Source organism: Bos javanicus, chromosome 26 (assembly GCF_032452875.1).
Source record: "Bos javanicus breed banteng chromosome 26, ARS-OSU_banteng_1.0, whole genome shotgun sequence".
In the NCBI taxonomy this organism is placed as follows: Eukaryota; Metazoa; Chordata; class Mammalia; order Artiodactyla; family Bovidae; genus Bos; species Bos javanicus.
Window position 1 is genome coordinate 35119589 of NC_083893.1, and position 23474 is coordinate 35143062.

The 23474-nt window shown below is 36.6% G+C and overlaps 1 protein-coding gene across 7 annotated transcripts in view; it reads left to right on the plus strand.

The window, feature by feature from the left end:
- Positions 1-23474, plus strand: part of ATRNL1 (attractin like 1) — an 802849-nt gene that overhangs the window by 144619 nt on the left and 634756 nt on the right. For 6 of the 7 annotated variants that reach the window (XM_061403577.1, XM_061403579.1, XM_061403580.1 and 3 more), the window contains exons 11-14: positions 13309-13393; positions 15059-15267; positions 16513-16631; positions 20900-21032. In XM_061403577.1, coding sequence (XP_061259561.1) covers positions 13309-13393; positions 15059-15267; positions 16513-16631; positions 20900-21032 — 546 coding nt within the window. Of the gene's footprint in view, positions 1-13308; positions 13397-15058; positions 15268-16512; positions 16632-20899; positions 21033-23474 lie in introns of those variants that run through there. The other variant, XM_061403583.1, reaches the window with a different exon arrangement.

Sequence of the window (23474 nt, forward strand, 5' to 3'; positions counted from 1 at the left end):
ACTCAGCCCACTTCTTCTAATCTGTTTGTTAAACAGCTCCAGTCGGGGGAGCCTAGATTATCGCACTGGCTTATGTAAGGTCTCAGGGCTGTATCTATGGCCCTTGTCCATTACTCTTTCATGTCCCTTCCCCTCAGCTAGCACCTCTTCTGGGCACTGTTGTCTTACTGGCAGCATAATCCAGCCCCTTGCCCTTAAGTATGTGATCTCCTGATCGCCATGTACCTTCTAGCCTGGGTTACTGTACCTGCCCATTTTTCATCACACTTGGCAAAGGGACACCAAGAGACTCCTAAATGTATCGTCTGTGTAACAGATGTATCCCCTTCCCGCATTTGTAACAGCAGTCCCTGCCTTTGATGGTCAACTCCTTTTTTGCCTGGTTGCTGGTCCCTTGACACAAGGAGCCTGAAGTACCCAAGTGGCAATTATAGCTTACAGTTAAATGGGACATTGCTACTTCTGCCAGAATATTTTTCCCCTTGCAGAACAGTATCTCTAATCTTGAAGTCCAAAATGAGGCCACAAGAAGTGGCTTTTACTCCTGGATTTTTGGACCTACTGTGTGTTCTTCCTGTTGGTTATGTAGCACCATTTAAAGGTCTTAAGTTGAGGTATATCATACATCCTGGTGGGCTTTCCTTGTGGCCCAGCTGGTAAAGAATCCGCCTGCAATGTGGGAGACCTGGGTTCGATCCCTGGGTTGGGAAGATATCCTGGAGAAGGGAGAGGCTACCCACTCCAGTATTCTGGCCTAGAGAATTCCATGGACTGTATAGTCCATGGGGTTGCAAAGAGTCAAATGTGACTGAGCGACTTTCACTTCAGCGACATCCTGGTGCTTTAGTTGTGCCTATGGAAATCTCTAGCAAGTTGTGTGGTTTGTGATCCAGTGGGTTTTAAGATAATGGGCCTATTTCTGTACCTTCTTTTCTGTGAAGTTTGTCTCCTAATACATGGGATTGATTGATTAGACGCTGGTTCATTTCTATGATGATCATGCTGGTTAAGACCCTATGGGCAGAACAAGCAAACATGTATCAAAATATGTGTTCTTGTCATAATGAATTATCAGCCCATCCAGAGTGGAAGGGGCCCAGCGTAGTCAACTTGCCCCAAGTGTCCAGTTGGTATTCTTGGGGATTGGCCTTATCACGGGATCAGAAGTGATACCTCGTTATGAGGCGGGACACTTAGTGGTAAGAGTAGCTCCATCAACTTTTCTCAGAAGGAGCCCCTATCAGTGAATTCCTGGATGACTTCTATCTCTGCTGTGTGGCTACTTAGTTCACGTGCATTTCGTTGGCACTGAGGCATTCTGTGATAGAGACTGACTGGTGTTAGCTGTCTCAGTTGTTTGTTTATTAGTTGTTTAATGTCTCTTCCATGTTGCATGCCCTCTGATGGCCTTTTACCTACATCACAAAGAATTCGACATTTCACGCTCATCCGGATACATCCATCCACATGTGTCTACTCCAGAGCCTCCTTGTCTCTGATCTCCAATGTTTCTTCTTCTAGTCTCTTGACCAGCCTGGTAGGTCATTAACTACTGCTCTTGGGCCATTTCTCTTTCCACACAATGTACATGAGCATGTTTCTCAAAGGCCTGCCCTAACTGGGAAGCTTTTTCCTTTTCTTCTGTTCTCCCAGGCCGCCCCTGGGTGAAGCTGTCTTGTAGTGATAACCATTTTTGAATTGTGCCTGCACACGAAGCGTCCGTGTTTGCCTTTTTCTCTTTCTGTTATCTGGGCATACAGGATTCCTTAATGGCCATGGCTGTCAGATGCAGGATGAGTGCCGAGGCAGCGGTGGTAGAGGACGTGAGGGCTGAGCTCCCAGCTCATGCAGATTGCGTGTGCACTGCACTCTCGTTCCTGCTTGATCTTGAGTACAGCTTCCCTCCTATGTTCCTGTGATTACTGATGACAGAGACAACCTCAGAAAACTCTGAAAACATGGTCACTTAATAACCCACGTCAAGCTCTCCGTCTCTGCCAGGGCTCAATAGTGTGGTGGGACTAGAGATGTAAAATTTTCCACTGCAGATGGCAGGGGCTTTGACTTGAGTGTTGGGTTTTCACTGGGAGCCATTCACAGAAGCTTTCCAGATAATTCCACATGATACTTTTTCCAACAGTGACTCCACCGATAGCCATCGTATCTACTGGGGCATGGTGCCCTAGCTGCAGGACTGTTTGCACTGTATCCTGGATCTATAGCAGATCTGTTTTCTGCTGTGATGTGTACTCAAGAGCTGGCAGCCTTTGATATTTTGCAGTATATGGGTTTGGAGAAGGCGATGGCACCCCACTCCAGTACTCTTGCCTGAAAAATCCCATGGATGGAGGAGCCTGGTGGGCTACAATGCATGGGGTCGCTAGGAGTCAGACACAACTGAGCGACTTCATTTTCACTTTTCATTTTCATGCATTGGAGAAGGAAATGGCAACCCACTCCAGTGTTCTTGCCTTGAGAATCCCAGGGACAGGGGAGCCTGGTGGGCTGCTGTCTGTGGGGTTGCACAGAGTTGGACACGACTGAAGCAACTTAGCAGCAGCAGCAGTAGTATATGGGTTTGAACAGTATTCCCAGGAATAGAATATACTGCCTTCAGACCCCCAAAGACGTACTGGATGTTTGCTTTTTTCCTTGCAGTGGGAGTTGAAAAGTGTAATAATTGGTATTTCAGTTCAGTAAGCTATCTCAGAATGTTTTCAGCCTCCAGACTCCTAAATAACTTAGTAACATGGAAGGTCTCTGAATCTTTGTAGGTTTTATCTTCCACCCTTTGAAGTATCTATGTCTTGACAAGGCCTCCATTGCATTATCAACTCTTGTTCATCTGGCACTATTAGAATGATGCCATTGATGTAGCAGAAAAATAAAATGTTCTGCAAGATGTTCAGTTGGACCAAATGTATTCTGATAAAAGTTAACATAACCCTGAAACAAAATTGTGAATGTATGCTCCTCTGGCTAGAAAAGAACACATTGATCCAGCATTCTGTAGATTATTTAGAATGATACTAATGTGTCCCAGTCACTCCTTCTGAAATGTAACAGTATTTTAAAACTTATTTTATAACCAACGAGTAACAGTTCTTTTTCAATGTAACATCCAGGGACCCAAGGTGGGGATGATGCCATTTGCCTAGAAGGTCTATTCCAATTATTAATCTAGGGACTTAGGATATGACCACTGCACAGGCCTGCAGACCCAGTGGCTCATTTTGAGCAGAAGCTTGGCCAGGATGCCTTTAATCTCATCATCCTCATGCTGTCCCTGCTGTACGGAGAGGCTGTGATGTGCTAGCGTCAGCTCAGACCTTGTGTCCAACCGTACCTGCCATGTTTGTGGTGGTTTCTTTCTCTAGGCTAGGATTACCCAATGAAATGTCCATTGGTACCTTTGAGGAAGAACTAGGGACACTCTTAGCATATACACTTGCTGTGGTATTGCTGGGTCCTTCTTCCTGGGCCTCAGAATTTTAAATGTATCAGCTGTAGATTTAAAAAGTGACTCAAGTCCAGAAATTGAGTGGTGAATTATGACTTTTCATTGCACCATCTGCCATTCGAATTCTGATCATTTATCCTTGATTTTTTCCAATGACATGTTAGCTAACACCCTCATTGACTACCCATCTATTTTGCTTCTAGGGATGCTGTGTTCTATTAAATGTCTCTGTAATTCTCAACAGGTCAGTCCCCTTGACTGATTCTCCAACCTTGCTACTTATTACAATAATTGCACGCTACTCAAGTCACCAGCTGGCCCCTGTTTTTCCTCTTGTCTCCATCACTGAGCACAGTTCTGTTACGGTTTTTTATACCATCAGCTTAGGCCCGTGGAGGAAAGCCACCGCTTTCTTAGTGATGCCAGTATCCCTCTCAGCATCACGTCATGGTTTCAGTAAATGGCATCCCTTCTGGTCTGTTCTGTAGGTATAATGACCTGGTGGGTTTTCTGGTGTTACACAGAGTATCATGATAGAAAGCTCAGGGCACATGTTCACTTAGTTGTCGATGCCAAGTACTCCATCTCTGCCATGGCTCAATAGCATGACAGGAAGAGAGGTGTAAAGATTTCCACTGCAGATGGCATGACCTTTGGCAAGTTTGTAGAATCTGCACTGGGATTCTTTCACAGGGACTTTCTATATATTCCACATACTACTTTTTCCGACTGTGACACTGTCGTATTCCTAGACTTTTAATCTCTGCTTTTCATGTTTGTTATGATGTTTTAACTTTACTTAGCATAGCCTAATTTTCCATGTTTCCATGTTTCTTCTCCACCCCCAGTTTTATTGAGGTGTAGTTGATAAAACTGTAACATATTTAAAGTGCACATTTTGATGATATGATATAGATTCTTGATGATTTGATATAAATTCACATTGTGAAACAATTCTCTCCTCCCATCTAGCAACTGTTGTCACCAAGTTATACATTTAGATCCTAGACCATATTGTCTTATAACTGAACATATACACCTTTTCATCAACCTCTCCCTATTTCTCCCACCCCTGCAAACCACTTTTCTACTCTCTGTTTCTTTGAGTTTGACTTCTTTTTTTTAAGATTTCACATATAAATGATTTGTTGTTTTTCAGTTGTTAGGTTGTGTCCAACTATTTGCAACCTCGTGGACTGCAGCGTGCCAGGCTCATTATTTGTCTTTTCCTTTCTGACTTATTTCTCTTAGCATAATGCCCTCAAGCTCCCATACATGTCACAAAGAGCAGAATTTCCTTCCTTCTCATGGCTGCATAATATTCCCTTGTACATATACACTGCATCTTCTTTATCCATCATTTATTGACGGACACTTTGTTGTTCCCATAACTTGGCTATAGAATAATGCTGCAGTGAAAGGGAGTGCAGGTATCTCTTTGAGATCTTGTTTACATTTCCTTTGGATATATACCCACAAGTGGGATTGGCGGATCATATGACAGTTCTATTTTGAGTTTTTTGTGGAACGTCCATGTTGTTTTCCACAGCGGCTGCACCAATTTACATTCGTACTGGCAGCACACCTGGGTTTCCTTTTATCCACGTCTTTGCCAACACTTGTCATCTCTTATCTTTTTGGTGATATCCATCTGTCATGTGTAAGGTGATGTCTCTCTGTGGTTTTCATATGCGTTTCCCTGATGACTAGGAATGTTGAGTACCTTTTCATATACATGTTGACCATTTATGTGTCTTCTTTGGAAAAATATCTATTCTTTTCCTTTGCCTATTTTTTAATCATATTGTTTGGGCTTTTTTTTTTTTTTTTTTTTTGCTGTTGACTTGTTTGAATTCCTTATATATTTTGAATATTAACTCCTATAAGATAAATGATTTAAAACATGTTCTTCCACTCAGTAGTACGTTACTTTTTCATTTTGTTGATGGTTTATTTTGCTGTGAATAGGAGTTATCTTCGTAGTGAGTTCATACTGTCTTCCAGGGTTCTTGTAAAGGGATGAGTCCTAAATCTTGCATCTTGGAGAGTGCTTTCATATAAATAAATTCTTCCTAATCCAATATAAGGGTCTACTCTTTTGAACAAACCCCCTTCAGCAGCTTGTACCATGTGTCCTCCCCCAACTATTACCAATATGTGCTGTCTAGGTCTTATAGGTCATTTGGGATGTAGCCTCTTTCTTTTCTTAGAAGTCCCAGCCTATATCTGGCAGGATTATGCTGAGCCAAGTTATAGGCCTACTGGCCATTTGGAAAAGTGTGAGCAGATTCTGAACTAAGGCGCAGGTCTTGCTGGCGGGAGGCCTCTGCCCTGTGTTCAAACAAGGGTGGAGTACTGTCTCTCAGTGTAGTAGGGTAGACCACTTCTGCAGTCTCAGCTGATAGAGGAAAATTTGAGAACGCAAAACTTGGGGAGGTTTTCAGGGGCATCACCTCAGATGTTCCCATGCCATGTGTCAGGGTCTTATTCTCTTCCTGTCAGGGCCTGGTCTTTGGAATAGTGGACTTTCTTTAACTAGCAGACTCTCCGTATTTGGGAGCCTATTTATAAGGCACTAAGGAGGCCTTCTGCTTTCCCAACCTTTCATTATCTTTTTCTAGAGCTCAATATGACCAAGCAGTAGACATGAATTCTGGTATAGTAATACTTTTAATATTGATGCTTCTCAAACATCTAATTCTTCACACCTGTGGAGGATTACCTTCCAGGGGCATACCTTCCTAATATACCACAGGTTTAAGTTTTACCAGTTGGATGGCCACCTCGTGCTGGCTGCTATCTGTGCCCCACCTACCACCGGTGATGGATGCTTCTTTATTAGCCTTGCAGTCTGTGCTTCAGCTCCCAAACTCCATCTTATTTCTTGTGTTCTTGTATCGCTCTTGGCTCCAGATGCCATAGTGTGAGTTCTCTGGGAAACAAACTCTTATGATAGAGTTTAGTATTCATGATGTCCATTGGGAGTATCCTGAAGATCAGTGTCTCTAAAGAGGCAGAGGAGGAAGCAGGGTGGGACAAAGGGAGAGTGATGCTGGACGGATAACCTCAATCAGCCCTACAAGGATCTCCAGAGATAAAATTGTTGCTCAGAGTTGTTCTATATTGGGCTGAAATGGCGGGATATTTAAAACCCTCCTTTGATCAACCATTGCATATAGGTCATCCTTGGAAAAATGTGTCCTTGAATGAGTGACTCTGCTCCTGAGACAGTTCCTGAGCTTAAGCAGATGACTGTTAACGACAGCATTCTTAGCAACACAGTTTCTGCCTTGAATGATGGTCTAGGCAGCACATATCCATGTCCATTACAAATCTCCAAAATTCAGATTAAGACCAGTAAAAGTTTATTTTTCACTCCTGATTCATGCCTAGTGATGGTGGGGAGGACGGATTTGCTTAATCTGTCACTTGGAGGTTAAGGCTACATTACATTTTTTTTCATTGGCAACTAAATGGCTCCATCCAGAAATGGCGTTAGCACTTTAGCTTGCATTTCCTTGACTAAAACAAGTCATACTGTCACATCCAAGTTCTCAGGAGTGTGTGAGTATCATTTTGTCGTAGGCCTTAAGGAAGAGAACTGGAATATTTGTTGAGCAGCACCAATGTCTGCCACAAATATTGTCTATAATTATTTTTGAAAATTTAGTATAATTGAGGGTGATGTCCTAGAGATAGTTATAAAACCTTCACCTCCTACTACTGCATATGTTAAAAGGCAAATAATTTTAGAAGTAGAATTGTGTTGTATTATTGTTTGTCGAAATTAATTGCTCTCATGTGTAATTAAATACTGTACTGAATGCTTTTCTTCTGAAGGGATTTGAGTACTTAAAAAAAGATTATTATTGTATTTTTATTTTCATGAAGTTAATGTTTATATCAAAAAGGATCTTTTGATGATGTGTTGAGGTGGTATAGCATAAAGAAGTTAAAGAGATCTGGTTTTGTTTTGAGTTTAATATTTAATGACTTTAAGGAAGTTACCTAACCCCTAAAGACTCTTTCCCTATTTTTAACAGTGATAAAAATATTTACTTCTCAGAGTTGTTCTGAGAAGTAAATATTTTATAGCACTGGTAAGCAATTAGCATATTATTTTTACTAGGTGAAAGGTCATGGCTGCCACTTATTTTAGGAATCTTTACCTGTCTAAAAGGGCTTTCTTTGTGGTTCAGTGGTAAAGAATCCTCCTGCAGCGCAGGAGACCTGAGTTCATTCCCTGAGTCAGGAAAATCCCCTGGAGAAGGAAATGGCAACTTAATCCAGTATGCTTGCCTGGGAAATCGCATGGACAGAGGAGCCTGGTGGGCTGTGGTCCATGGGGTCGCAAAAGAGCTGGACACGACTTAGTGACTAAACACCGCCACCGCCACCGCCACCGCCACCAACACCACCACCTATCTAAACAGACTATAAAAGGTTTGGTGAATTCTTCAGGTAATTTTGTACAGTAGTATTCTAGTAATTAAAAGTGTTTTTTAACAATTAGAAGCAGCTATATGCATTTCTGTTTTGGGCTTCCATAGCTTGTAGAATGGAGGAGGAAATGGCAGCCCACTCCAGTATTCTTGCCTGGAGAATCCCATGGGCAGAGGAACCTGGGGAGCTTAAGTCCATGGGGTTACAAAGAGTCAGACATGACTGAAATGACTTAGCACAGCACACAGCACGTAGCCTGTAGTAGGGGATCCGGAGACATTTTTTGTGGTGAGCCTGGTGGGATTATTTGACTTTTAAACTTTGCATGTGTATGTATGTGTGTGTGTGTGTTTGTGTGTGTGTGTTTGCAACTGGAATAAAAATAAACCATGACAGTATAGAAATGAAAGGAGACAAATAGTGGGTCAGGGATAAATGCTCAAAAAATGGTTCTAGGCATTTGGTATATTTAAATATACTGAGAAGTATCTGGGAAATGTGGTATATGGGAAAAATTTAGTTAGATCCATGCAACAAATGCAAAATAACTTCCAAATGGATTGAAGATAAAAATAGTAAAAGCCAAACTATACATCTTTGAAGAAAATTAGAGATTATCTTTAAAATCTTTTGAGGTAAGAGTAAAAAGCACAAATCATAAGGAAAATAGTAAGTTTGACCAAGTTAATGTAGAGGCTTTCTGTTGAATTGTGCTACAGAGAAGATACACAGGTGGCCCAATAGGGATATAAAAAAACACCCAACATCACTAATCATTAGAGAAATACAGATTAAAACCACAGTGAGATGGGTGTACAATAATGTCAAGAAATAGAAAATAGCAGTTTTTGGCAAGGATGTGGGAAAATTGGAATGCTTGTACGATGCTGAGGGGAGTGTAAATGGTGTGGCCACTATAGGAAAGGGTATAGAGATGCCTCAAAACCTTAAACATAGTGATCTAGCTTAAACATAGTAGATCTAGTGTTCTACTTCTGGGAATATACACACACAAATTTGATGACAGGGGAAGGAACAGATATCTGTACATCCATTTTTCTCACAGCATTACTCACAGTAGTTCATATCTGGAAACAACCTACATATCCATCTATGGATGAATAAACAAAGAAAGTGTTGCTCAGTTCAGTCGCTCAGTCATGTCCGACTCTTTGTGACCCTATGGACTGCAGCATGCCAGGCTTCGCTGTCTATCACCAACTCCCGGAGCTTACTCAAACTCATATCCATTGAGTCGGTGATGCCATCCAACCATCTCATCCTCTGTCTTCACCTTCTCCTCCTGCCTTCAGTCTTTACCAGCATCAGGGTCTTTTCCAGTGAGTCAGCTCTTCGCATCAGGTGGCCAAAGTATTGCGGTTTCAGCTTCAACATCAGTCCTTCCAATGAATATTCAGGACTGATTTCCTTTAGGATGGACTGGTTGGATCTCCTTGCAGTGCAACAGACTCTCAAGAGTTTTCTCTAACACCACAGTTCAAAAGCATCAATTCTTTGGCACTCAGCTTTCTTTGTAGTCCAACTCTCACGTCCATACATGGCTACTGAAAAAACCATAGCTTTGACTAGATGGACCTTTGTTGGCAAAGTAATGTCTCTGCTTTTTAATATGCTGTCTAGATAGGTCATAGCTTTTCTTCCAAGGAGCAAGCATCTTTTAATGTCATGGCTGTAGTCATCTGCAGTGATTTTCAAGCCCAAGAAAATAAAGTCTGTCACTGTTCCCATTATTTCCCCATCTATTTGCCATGAAGTGATGGAACCAGATGCCATGATCTTAGTTTTCTGAATGTTGAGTTTTAAGCCAGATTTTTCACTCTCTTCTTTCATTTTCATCAAGAGGCTCTTTAGTTCTTCTTTGCTTTCTGCCATAAGGGTGGTGTCATCTACATATCTGAGGTTATTGATATTTCTCCCGGCAATCTTGATTCCACTTGTGCCTCATCCAGCCCAGCATTTCTCATGATGTTCTCTGCATATAAGTTAAATAAGCAGAGTGACAATATACAGCCTTGACGTACTCCTTTTCCTATTTGGAACCAGTCTGTTGTTCCATGTCCAGTTCTAACTGTTGCTTCTTGACCTGCAAACAGATTTCTCAGGATGCAGGTCAGATGGTTTGGTATTCCCATCTCCTTAAGAACTTCTCACAGTTTGTTGTGATCCACACAGTCAAAGAATAAATTAGAACAAATTTGACTGCTATAGTAGTCAAACATTAATAATACAATAATATAATAGTAATAGATTAATAATATAAATATAATATTATAATATTAATAGAATAAAATAAATTTAATAATATAATATTAAAATTTCACTGTATATACAAAAGTGTCATATAAACATACAATTTGTATATTATTAATGTTCAGGGTTAAAAGGAAGGAAATTCTGGAACATTCTGCAGCACAGATGTACTTTGAATACATGCTGAGGGAAATAAACCAGTCACAAAAGGAGAGATGCTTCATGAGTTTATTCATTGAGGTGCTAGAGCAGTCACACTTGTAGGTAAAAAAGTCAAATAATGCTTACCAGGGGCTGGGGTAGAGAGGAATGGGTAGTTACTGTTTAATCGGTACAGAGTTATAGTTTGTAAGATGAAGAAAGCCCTGGAGATGGATGGTGATGATAATTTCTCAATAGTGTGAATGTACTTAATGTTACTGATCTGTCCCCTTTAAAAGTGGTGAAAATGGGGAAAACAAAAAACAACAGGTTGAACAGAATAAGCAAGGTGGAGAAGAATCTACATAGTTTACATAGCTTTATACCAGTTGTATTAATATAAAGTTTTATAACCTACAAAAATACTCTATACAGATCATAAATATGAAATTGATAAGCAAATACAGGATAGTGATTGCATCCAAAGACAGAAGACATAAAGCAGTCAGATTTGAGAGGGTGTATCCGGGTAGCCGCCATCATATATGTAACGCTTTCTTTAAAAACTCTCCCATAGACTTTGTCAAGTACTGCCTGTGACAAGTCTGGGTACTGGTGTGTAGGTACTTATGATGTCATTGTTTTTACTACTCTGTGTGCTTAAAAGTTTTTCTTTTTTCCTGAAGACAGTAGCTTGTAGAACTGAAAGAGTTCTTATAAAGGCCTAATTTTTAGAAAATGACCTTTATTCTCTCAGCTGTTTTTCCTGACTCACTTCTTAAATGGTTTCTTTGGGCGTTTTTCCTGGTTCTCATCTCTGAAATATGCTTTTCTCCCTCCTGCTGCTTTGTTTTGAATGATGAGCCAAATTACTTAGTCTTCAGTTCTGGATAGGCTCAGGTTATTGGGTCAGTTTCTTTTCTGGACTCCAAATGTCCCCAGAATGATGCTGGAGATGATTCTTCTTTGGAGGTTTTTATGATGAACTGGTTTCCAGAAGTCCTGCTCTTTCATTTGACTCTGTTTCACTTCCTTGAAGCGTACTCAGGTTTCTGACTCTGTTGTTGGAATACTATATTCAACACACAATTTATGAATTATTGGCCATGTGAGGGGTGTGTGTGTGTGTGTGTGTGTGTGTGTGTGTGTTGGGTTTTGGTGGCATGATTAAAATCTATCTATGCTAACTCATTAGCTGTCTCTAACATTTTCATCTCTTTTCTTTTTCAAAGTCTCTACCCTTTACAAGTCACCCCTTCTCTCCAAATGGGAATAATCTTTCAGAATCCCATCAATATCCTTTTATAAGTCAGGCATTCATAAACATAATTTATAGCAAAACAAAGGTAATCTAATGGGCCTTAAGGACATTACTTGACTTCTCCTGGGTCTCATTCTTCATTTCTAGCATATGGAGATATCTGCTCAGTTAGCCTCACTGGATTCTTCACAAAGACTACTTAAATTATGCAGATGAAAGCACTTGGAAATTTTTAATGTTACTATGTGCATATTAATGTCCATTTCTTAAGTGAACTTGAGCATGTAAAAAGTGGTAGACTATGAATGTTACATGTAGGCCTGTATAATAGTTCTCAAAATGTGAGCTTCAGAGCCTTGGCTCCCCTGGGATTGTAAGTCGGTGCCATGTGAATAGCGCTTCTATGGATAAAACTTTGGGAAAACACCGGGTTTAGTAAAGTTAGGCCTCTGTGCCTTTGTACTCTCTTTTTTCAGAGTATTTAATAATTACTTCGTGGACTAAAAAGATTATATCAACTAAAAAATACCCCTTTGGTGGAGGGTATTTATGTACTGTGGGACATAAAACCCAAGATACATTTTGTTACTCTGAGTCTTCCAGTTTAATTTTCTAAGCTACGATTTTGGTTTTTGTAATTCCCTTGATCTTTACTAGTAATAATATTGAATTGAAACCAAATTTATTATTTTTCTTCTAGTGTAATATATGTGGCTGTTTATATAGGAAAATAAGTAATTCAACAATTACAACAAACTGTATTTTAGATTATTTTTTTCTTTTTCAGAAGGGCTTCTAAGTTGCCAAAATGTGGGAAAAAAATGTTTTTAAAGCTTGTTATACCTATGTGCTTATATTAAATACCTAGGCCTGCTTTTAGATAGGCTATACCTAAGAGGATAAAATCTAGAACACTGTCCTGAGAATGTTTCTAGTCACTGAATCCTGAGTTATTTGACATGTCAAGATTTCTAATAATTGATGTGTGGATTCTGAGGTTATATGTAAATGAAAAAGTTTTCTTTAATAATTTTTCTTTCCATAATCATTATGTAACTCATGAACTATTTAGATTTTTTTTCATTTGTTCCTATTTTTTGCAACTAAAGCTCTTCTTTACATAAAATGAAGACTTTTCTTTTGAAACATCAACTTATTAAACTGATTTAAACATTTTATTTTGATGATTCCATTTTAGGCTTTTTTCACTTACATTCTATTTAATTTTGCATGCATACATGTAAAATTTGATTTAATGATTTAACTTTATGATACATTTTCCCAGTATTGATGTTCATGAATTTTGCCATATGAACCTTGTTTTATATGTCATTGAAATTACCCTCCAAAATAAAGTACACCTAATTTGTTTCCTTTAATTTCCTTTATTCATTGAAATTGTCATTGAAATAAAGTATGTCATTGAAATTACCCTCCAAAATAAAGTCATTGAAATTACCCTCCAAAATAAAGTACACCTAATTTGTTTCCTTTAATTTCCTTTATTCTCATACATATAAAATTATTTGTGAGAATTTTAGACAGAAGTTATTTTTATTTAGGGAATAATGCTAGTTGAGTAAATCACGTTAAATTGTAGGTCATGGGAAATTAATGAAAGCTTTCCTAATTTTAAGTATTGTATCTTTGTTTGTCCAGTGATCGTTTTGTAGTACGTGTCTTAAATTGTTCTTTTATTTCATTTTTTGTTTTGCTGTTTTCATTTTTCTAGCTTGTGACGAATGGAAAATACTACCGAAACCAAACCTTCATAGAGACGTCAACAGATTTGGTCACTCTGCAGTTGTCATCAACGGGTAAAAGAAGCATGTTTACTAGTCATACTACCCACAGATTATGTTATTCTTTAAGCAAATTATTGTTTGTAATCAATGGCAGTATTTTTATGTATTGCTTCAATACCGAGGGAATAAATTTTGGTTCATTAACCATTATCCTTTTTTCTTTTCTGTTTAAATTTATTTAAGGGGCAGGGGAGTATCAGAGGAAAGATGCTGAGATAGAGCTTCAGATACTCTAAAATTTTAATCCTGCCTTAATTTCTTTTTCCAGAGATCAGATCATGAACTATTTCCCTAAAAAAATCAGCCTGAAGTTATAGAAAGGCTAGCCACATATTCTATTGAGGAGAGCAAGGGAAGTGAGAATAATTAGGTTCTCATTTTGGTTCTGTCATAACTGAATGTGTGACTTTTGACGAGTCCCTTAACCTATCTGGCTTTTCATGTGTGCGTGCTCAGTCTCTTTAGTCCTGTAGTCCTGTCCGATTTTTTGCGACGTTCTGGACCATAGCCTGCTGGGCTCCTCTGTCCAATGGATTCTGCAGGCAAAAATACTGGAGTGGGTTGTCATGTCCCCCTCCAGGTGATCTTCCTGACCCAGGGATAAAACTTGCATCTCTCATGTCTCCTGCGTTTGCAGGCGGGTTCTTTACCTTGTGGCTCAGACGGTAAAGCGTCTACCTACACTGTGGGAGACCCGGGTTCGAGCCCTGGGTCGGGAAGATCCTCTGGAGAAGGAAATGGCCACCCACTCCAGTATTCTTGCCTGGAACATGCCATGGACGGAGGAATCCGGTAGGCTACAGTCCATGGGATCGCAAAGAGTCGGACACGACTGAGCGACTTCACTTCACTTCTTTACCACTAGCGCCACCTGGGAAGCCCATCTGGCCTTTAGTACCCTTATATTCACTGGGAATTTGGACTGGATGATCATTGTTACCTTTCTCCTGTAGGGTAGTGTGATTTTGCTATTTCTATAGCAAAAATCCATTAATGTGGACTCATGACCATAAATAACATGCTAGATCATCCATTAGCTTAAAATTTGTGATTCATAATGACATTTTTATGAGGTCATTTTATTACTACCTTATTCTAATTATGTGAAAGTTGTCCAGTATGATGCTGAAAATAAAACTGTGTAAATGGTATCAGTTGGCTTTTGTAATGGAAATAAGTGAAATCCAGAGTGTAAACATAAAGACTTTAAGCTTCTCTGTTGAAAATTGCATTTCGTTGATTTTTATTTTACTTTCTAAATAATAAAAAATATTCTTGAAGTATTTTCTGATCTTTTCCATAAATGAAAATTAGGCTGTTTTGAGGCCATTTCAAATTTCTTTGGTGCTGGTAGTATTACTTCAGTCATCATCTGGGCTTTTCTTTTCAAATTGAAACTTTGAAAATCTTTTTGATTATTTTACTCTTGGTCATTTTATTTTATAAAAGGATAGTAACAGTATACAAAGAATTCTATATCCAATTTCTAAATTCTTTGTATTCAAAAAATTTAATTCTATATGGCAATTCTAAAGTATATCTTGTTATTTCCATATAGCTACTATATATTTCTAAAACTGTTTCTTACCTAGATAAAAAATGTAAAATGCATATTAAATTTATTTTAGAAACTCATTAGATATATTTTTTTTAAGATTCTTGTTTTGTTTTTAATAGGTCCATGTATATATTTGGAGGATTTTCTAGTGTACTCCTTAACGATATACTTGTATACAAGCCTCCAAATTGCAAGGCTTTCAGAGATGAAGAACTTTGTAAAAATGCTGGTCCAGGAATAAAATGTATTTGGAACAAAAATCACTGTGAATCTTGGGACTCTGGGAATACTAATAATATTCTTAGAGCAAAGTGCCCTCTGAAAACAGGTGAAATATTTTTTTACTTCTTTTTGACATAAAGCATCTCTACTTGGCTTGAAATGGAAGTGCATTCCTGCTCATAAGAATTACCTTAATAGTTTTCAAAAATTAAAAACTCATAATCCTCTAATTAAGAATCCTAATGTTTGAATTTAGCAGTGATTAATAATTTAATATCTTTCTTAACTATCTTTAGTTTTCTTTTTTGAATGTGTAATAGTCATATATCTCTGTGTTATAGTAATATATCAATTTTGACATGTAACATAGCCATATTATATGAATTATTTTTGTATGTAAGTATAAAATTCTCTCAAATACATCCTTTCTTAGATATATTGTATGCTTCAAAGAAATAAAATGAAGTAATTTATTCTGCATTTGGTACTTTTTTTCTTCCTGAATTATTGTCAAACCATCCCATAAAGCTAAAAAGTTTCTAGAATTTTGATGTCCTGTTATAACTCAATATTTCTTATAAAATATTGAATAAATAATTCAAACTTATAAATTTGCATGCCAAGTTGCTTCAGTCATGTCAAACTCTTTGCAACCCTGTGGACTGTACTCCTCCAGGCTCCTTTGTCCTTGAGGATTCTCCAGGCAGGAATAATAGAGTGGGTTGCCATGCCCTCCTCTAGGGGATCTTCCTGACCCAGCTCAAACCCGCATCTCTTGTCTCCTCTTTTGGCAGGCAGGTTCTTTACCATTAGCGCCACCTGGGATGCCCTGATTTATGAATAATTAATAGTAAATATTTATAAAGAATGATTTGGACATAAATTTTCAGTTTTCTTTGAATGAATGGGGCTTTTATATATTTTTGGTGCTACAATGAACAGATCAGGTTTTGCTAATCTATAATCAGTCGGATGTCTCTAGATAGCTTTATGAAGAATGATAAACAATGAGCATTTGTTATAATCTTTTCTTTTAAATGTATAGTAATATATTTTGTTTAATAATATACCTCTAAGTCTTTTTTTCCTTCATAATGTGTAAATGTCAAATGAGTGTAGGATCCTGATAGAGTGAATAATCAAGAGGAGGGCAGGAGGTATTTAAATCCCTGTAAATCCAATTAAATTACAAAACTGCCTTCATATTGGAGAACTTATTTTGATATTGATGATTATATTTATGGTTTAAAAATGTCCTCGTGATTCTTAGCAGATGTTAAAAATATGTGAATTAAGAAGTGTGACATTTTCTTTTCATCCTAATGTGTTCTGTCTCCCATTTGTATCACAGCTGCTTCTGATGACAGATGTTATAGATATGCAGATTGTGCCAGCTGTACTGCTAATACGAATGGGTGCCAGTGGTGTGATGACAAGAAATGCATTTCATCAACCAGTAACTGCAGCATGGTTAGTATTTATGGGTAAAGGATGATGTAGCTAACACTGCTACTTTATAATCATTAGCTTACCTGTACAAAACACTGCTACTTTATAATCATTAGCTTACCTGTATCAAGACATTTAGAAAAGGGAAAGGGGAGAGGCAAAATAGAATTATGGTATTAAGAGATATAAACTACCATGTATAAAATAGATAAGCAACAAGAATATATTGTACAGCACAGGAATTTATAGCCATTGTTTTGTAAGAATGTTAAATGGAATATATAATCTTAAAAATGTTGAATCATTATGTTGTATACCTGAAACTAATTCAATATTGTAGTAAGTAAGTGAAGTCGTTCAGTTGTGTCCGACTCTTTGCGAACCCATGGACTGAAGCCTACAAGGCTCCTCAGTCCGTGGAATTTCCCAGGCTAGAACACTGGAGTTGGGTTGCTGTTTCCTTCTCCTCGGGATCTTCCTGACAGGGGATCATACCCTGGTCTCTGGCATTGCAGGCAGACACTTTACCATCTGAACCACCAGGGAAGCCCTATAAAATTTGTTTGTGACACCATGGGCTGTGTAGTCCATGGAGTTCTCCAGGCCAGAATACTGGAGTGTGTAGCCTTTCCCTTCTCCAGGGGATCTTCCCAACCCAGGGGTCGAACTCAGGTCTCCCACATTGCAGGCGTATTCTTTACCCGCTGAGCCACAAGGGAAGCCCAAGAATACTGGGGTGAGTAGCTATCCCTTCTCCAGCGGATCTTCCTGACCCAGGAATCGGACCAGGGTCTACTGCATTGCAAGCGGATTCTTTACCAACTGAGTTATGAGGGAAGCCCCAATATTGTAAGCCAACAATTAAAAAAGACACTTAGAAAATATGTAGGGCATCACTTACTTCTTGATATGTTGTCAGTCAGTCTAGATTCCATGTTGAATCCAATAACCTTTACTTTCCATGGATAAGATTGGAAAATTCTTTCAAAACTTAATTTAAAAAGACTGTAGCAGAAACACTGGCTTCTGTGCTGATAGAAATAGGAATGTATAAGTAAGTATTGAAGTCATTTCTATGAGAATCTTGTTAGACATGTGTTAATAGTGTTGTGACTTAGGTTTTATTTACATGCTTTGTGTGCAAGCTTAATCTAAAGTGTTGATATTAGTAGTTTCATTTGATCATTACAATCGTCTATAGATCTGTGTTTTAAATTAAAAAAATTTTTCTTGAGATCTGTGGTTCTCTGAGGCAATTCTGTCCTGCATTGGGACATCTGGCAATGATTATTTTTCGGTTGTTTTCACAACTGTGGGACTGCTACCAGCATCTAACATAGAGAAGCCAGGGACACAGGTAAACATCCACAGTCAATGAATAGCGCTGACACGAAAAATCATCACCTGGCTCGAAGTTTCACTAGTGATGAGGTCAAGAACCTATTTTAGGTAGGCTATTGAAAATATAATGAAATTAATATTGATAGATTAAAATAGATCGAGAGGAGTAAAAACTAACCTTTTAATGGATAGCATCTAAATGTTCCATGTTTTTTAGATGTCAACAAATTGAAGGAAAATTGTAAAAAGTTATTAAGGATTGTATTCAATAGGATTAAAGATTCTCTTATTGGAGTGTAGCTTAAATAACTAAAAAAGTTCCCATACAGATTTTAAAATAAATACATATTAATTTTTTCTTTTTTTGAATTTTTATTAAGCAAAAAAAGTATCCACTTGTTTTTCAAGATAGCAGGAAGTAAAGGGTAAAGAAAAGGGAGTTTAAAAACTAAGTAAAAAGTTTTTATTATGTTATCTCAAATTTTTCTCCAGTAACCAATCATATTTTGAAATAATTAAAGCTTTATGATTCTATTCTAAAATAATATTAAAATCTTAATAAGGAAAGCTTTGAATTATTGCCTCATCAGATTGAACCCTTTTGTTTTTATACTTACTGTGTTGGTATATACTTTGCAGAGATATGTTGCTTTAATAATAATAGATACTTCAATTTTATTTGAGCTTGAATGTTAATAGAACATGACTCACTTTGAATGTTTGAATTACTTTTTTATATTTGCATAATATTCATGTAATGGGAGTTATTTAGTGAATAATGCAGACATGGTAGCAAAGTAAAATAAAACATGAGAATAAGGGACTAAAATGGAGAATGTCATTAGATAAGAATTGCAAGCAGATTTTATTTAAAACTGTTCAATAACTGAGTTAATTTGTATTTAGACATTTACAGTATGTGAAAATACACATCTCAAAAATTGTATTATGCAAATTACTATAAAGTATTCATTTTATAAAGTGGCCTTTTCCTTTAGAGTTTAGTGTTGATAATGTGTTAAAAAAGAAATCAGTGGGTGAGATAGTACAAGTGAACAGATGGAAGTCTCTTATAATTTAGACTTTGATGTAATGTGTCTTTTGGACAGTTTTATCAGAATGTCTGGTGATTAAAATAAACCAAATGCTAATAGATACAGAAGGGTCTATGAGATTTTAGCATAAATGATGTCCATTGATATTCTGTTTCATTATTTAGTCATTTTTACGGCAAGTTGCATATTTTGTGCTCTAATAGCCCAAATAACTGCTTTTTTCTGGCAGATTTTCATTTTAAATTTACATCTAGATATATTAGGGTGAAGATGAGTAGAGTACTGGTTATTCTTCATAGTCTGTTTATGAATGTGCATCTGGTTCATTAGGCCAAAAAATGCCAGCCATGTTTCAGAGTAGCAGTCAGCTTTCTTCTATTATTGAATAAATTGACCTTGTGTGTGATGGAAATACAGTTTCATCTATTGTACTGGCTCAGCATCAATAAATGATGATACTGTTATGAAGAGCAGTAGAGTTATTTCGATGGTGACTCTACCATTGCTGTTCTAAAGATTGGCATTAAGTTTTCATTCTTTCTCTTATTCTAATATGTTGTTTAGCTATTCTCTTGTCTTTCTTATAGACTACTTTATTTATCAGATGATTCAAGTAAATTGATTTGTTTTCAGTTATGTGACAAACATTTGGAAGTATAGTAATCCTATAAAATAATACTAAGATTTATATGCTATATGAGGAAAAAAAAGCTTTGAGTCAGAAAAATAACATCAAGAAAATTTGCATGTTCGTAATGAAAATGGTGGTTGAATAAGACTTGCAGTACAATTTGGGCTTAAAAAAATGTATCTTATGTGAATTTTTTAAAGGAAGAATAAGATAAAAATTTCTTCAACCATTTTTATGTATGGGAAATTATAAGTAAATTTTAATTGGCAAGTTTTTTGGTTGAAAAGAAATATTTAATCACCCTTACATGAGAAAGCCTCAGGTAAGAGTGTCTACCTCTGGAAAGGAAAGGGAGCTTATGATGCAGCATGTTCTTTTTTAAACCTTTGTGTTTTTTTTTTTTCCTCAAAAATGAGTCACAAGAAGAGTTGAGCCCAAAGAATCTGATTTTCGTTATCACAGGTATTGATAACATCATGTGAAATACCAAACCTTGATTTACATAGGAAACTCACACCAAAGTTTCTATGTTGCCTTTTGTTTTGTTTTTTGACCTTTAACCTTCAACCTCTTAGACCTGAAGTTAGTTGAAATATGAGTAGTTGTGTAATAGGACTGATCAAAATGTAACTTTTGCAGGTTCTTTTCAACCTTTATTGAGGAAATGTGATAGATACACACAGGAGAAACATCAGTTAACCAAAATCATTATTTAATGTCTGTGGAAGTAACCAAAACTGTTATTTAATGTATGTGGAAGTAAACTTAGTTTGAGTTATTGAGAAAATAATTTATCGTTTTAGATTGTATTGGATTTTGATAAAGTATCTCTTTAACTTTTGCTTCTCACTATTTCCTGGAGAAGGCAATGGCACCCCACTCCACTTCATTCCCAGGAGTCTGCATGATGGTTTTATTATGACTAGAATTCCTTGATGTGATCATTGAGAGAAATGACTTTGTTCATCAGCTTTATTTATTGAATTGGAAGCCTGTTATCAGATTCAATAGAATACATTTTCATTACTTGATTTCTGTTTCAGATTGTGTAATTTGCTTGTTTTTTCAATAAGCATACATTCTAAATCTAAGAACTTTGCTTCAATAAGTAAATGAATAAGAAATTCTGATTCAGTAGAACTGGGTTTGGTGTTAGAAGTCTGTGTTGTAAAGTTCACCAGGTGATTTATGTCTACTCTCACTTCATGAGTCATTACTGTACAAAGGCGAAAGGTAACGTGTTTTATCTTTTAACTTTATAGTCTGTGAAAAACTATACCAAATGCCATGTGAGAAATGAGCAGATTTGTAACAAACTTACTAGCTGTAAAAGCTGTTCACTAAACTTGAATTGCCAGTGGGATCAGCGACAGCAAGAGTGCCAGGCTCTACCAGGTAAAGATTTACATTTGGTAAATCGGTTTTATAGTCCACAGATGAATGCTATTTTTGTAAAGAACGTTTAGTAAGAATATTCCATTTTCTAAAATTAAATCAGTAGCAAATAAACAATAGTATTGGAGTAAAGACAGCAGTGTTTCTATAAGAAAGATTTATACATTTGTTTCCCATTAAGACTTTCAAGGTATCTGCTGTTTATTACTGTTGACTTGATCAGAATACTTTTCAATTAAAAAATTATATCTTAAAAACATAGAAAATAGTAAGTACTCAGATTAATATCCAGATCTAACAATGTTAACATTCTGGCATATTGGATTTAAGTGCCCTTTATTTTTTAAATTCCAGGAGCAGTTTTTTACTGACTGTTCTTTTTTATTAGAAATGGTAACATTTATAATAATTATTATATGATTCAATGAGATGCTTAAGTTCTGTAAACCAGAACAAAACTCATTTGAAAAATAAATTTCAATTTATTTTTACAGTTAGCATTCTTCTTAGTAGATCCCTAAGTATTTATGAAAGAGAAAATCAGAAAATCAAAAACTTGTATAGATATTTAACCAGTTCCATCTTCTTGTTATACAGATAAGCTGAGACTGGCTACATGACCTGCTTAAAAAAGTGCATGACTTGTAAATGGTAGAGGGGACTAGTAACTGGGTGTTTATCTCTGTTCAGTTTTTTGCCTGTTTCTACCTCATGATTTTTTGTTTTTTTTTTTTCATTTTTTCATTGAAAAATATCTGAACCTATGTAATTCTAGAAAGTGTTGGAAAATCCCATCATAGGATTTAAGTCTTTCTTATAAGTCCATGTAATAAAATAAAAATTAGATTGCCTTTAAAAGTACCATTGAGATTTTGGAAGTTTGTTTATGTACTAAGCTTTTAAATAACGATGTTTGCATGTGTGTTCATTTTGAGTAATTTAGAGGATATTAATGTGGTAGGCAAGATTTGAGAAGCAATAGTGAGATCACACTAAACTTGAAAGTAATAATTTGTAAGCATTAAAGTCTAAAAGCTACATGTAGATCAATAAAAATACTTATAAAGTTTCTTTAAAAAGACGAAGTAAATCCTGGACTAAAATTAGAGTTGATTGAAGGAATGTATATGTAAAGGAATATTATTCAATAAGAAGAAAATTTGATTACCAGTGGAAATTTGGGAAAACAATACTGAAGTTATATTTAGTAATACCCATCTACTCTTGCCTGGGAAAATATTTTGGTTTGGCCTAAGGGTTGTACTTGACCAGGTTATTACTTTGGCGAATAATAAATATAATAAGCTATTTTATTATACACCAACTCCCCTTGTTCTGTATTCATATTTACTAAGAGCCAGCTTGGCATTATATGTAGTTTGGTTTCTGTTCAGCTTGTCTCAAGGAAGTGAATGCTCTAAATGGAGAACTTAGTCTGTAGTAATTGCCATTTTCCATGAAAATTTGTGAATTGCATTTTTTTCCATTGATCTCCTGTGAAACTGGCAATTTGAATTTATCAAGCTTAACCTATTTTAAAAATTAGCTAGTATCCTAAAGTTGAGGTGGTGCTCAAAACTACAGAAACTTAAGACATCACATTTGGTTTAGTGGTCTGATTTAGTTTTTAGCCTCAAAGGCCCGTGCGTTGTTTGCATTTGTACGATTCATTAACCAAGTATTTTTGATCTTATAAAACAAAAGATAACCAAAACTAATGTAAATCCTTCCTTGATTCAGTAAGGAAAGAAAAAGCTGAAATTTAACAAAAACTCCTGCGCTGTTTCCTTGAAGTGAGCTGGTAGTTTAGATTTCAGAAGACAAGGAAGATTGCTGTGTGTGTAGCCTGAAAATGGAAACAGAGGCGTTTGAAGTCTTGCTGAGTGAATGTGGTGTATCGAGTGCTTACTGTGTTCCAAGCACTGTGTGTTATTCTCATTACCTAGTTTAACAGGACAGTAGTTATTCAAGAAGCAAAGGGCCCTGTAATACTGAGATAGTGTGTGCTTTTGTAATTCTCATTCTGTTGTAGGTTTACTCCGTATTAATAGTTTTCCAAAGGCTACATAGTGTATGATTCTAATAGATTGAATGTTAAACCAACATTAAAGGGATTTGCAGAAATTAGAACAAAGCCACACTCTTAACTCTTTTACTTTTTTGAGACTGTAATTAAGAGAAATTAAATATGCTACTTATTTTGTTATGTATTTCCCTAACATTTTTTAATGAAAAATTTTAAACATTTTTTTATGATTTTTTTTTATGAAAAAATAGAATTCTAGTGAAGACACTCAGTAACCACACCCTAGATTCTACGATGCACATTTTACTCTGCTCTATCCCTGATTTCTCTGCCTATCCATCCCCTGTTCATTTATCAACCCATCTCAATTTTTGATGGCAAGGGCCTAATTTAAAACCGTCAGCTTTACTTTCTCA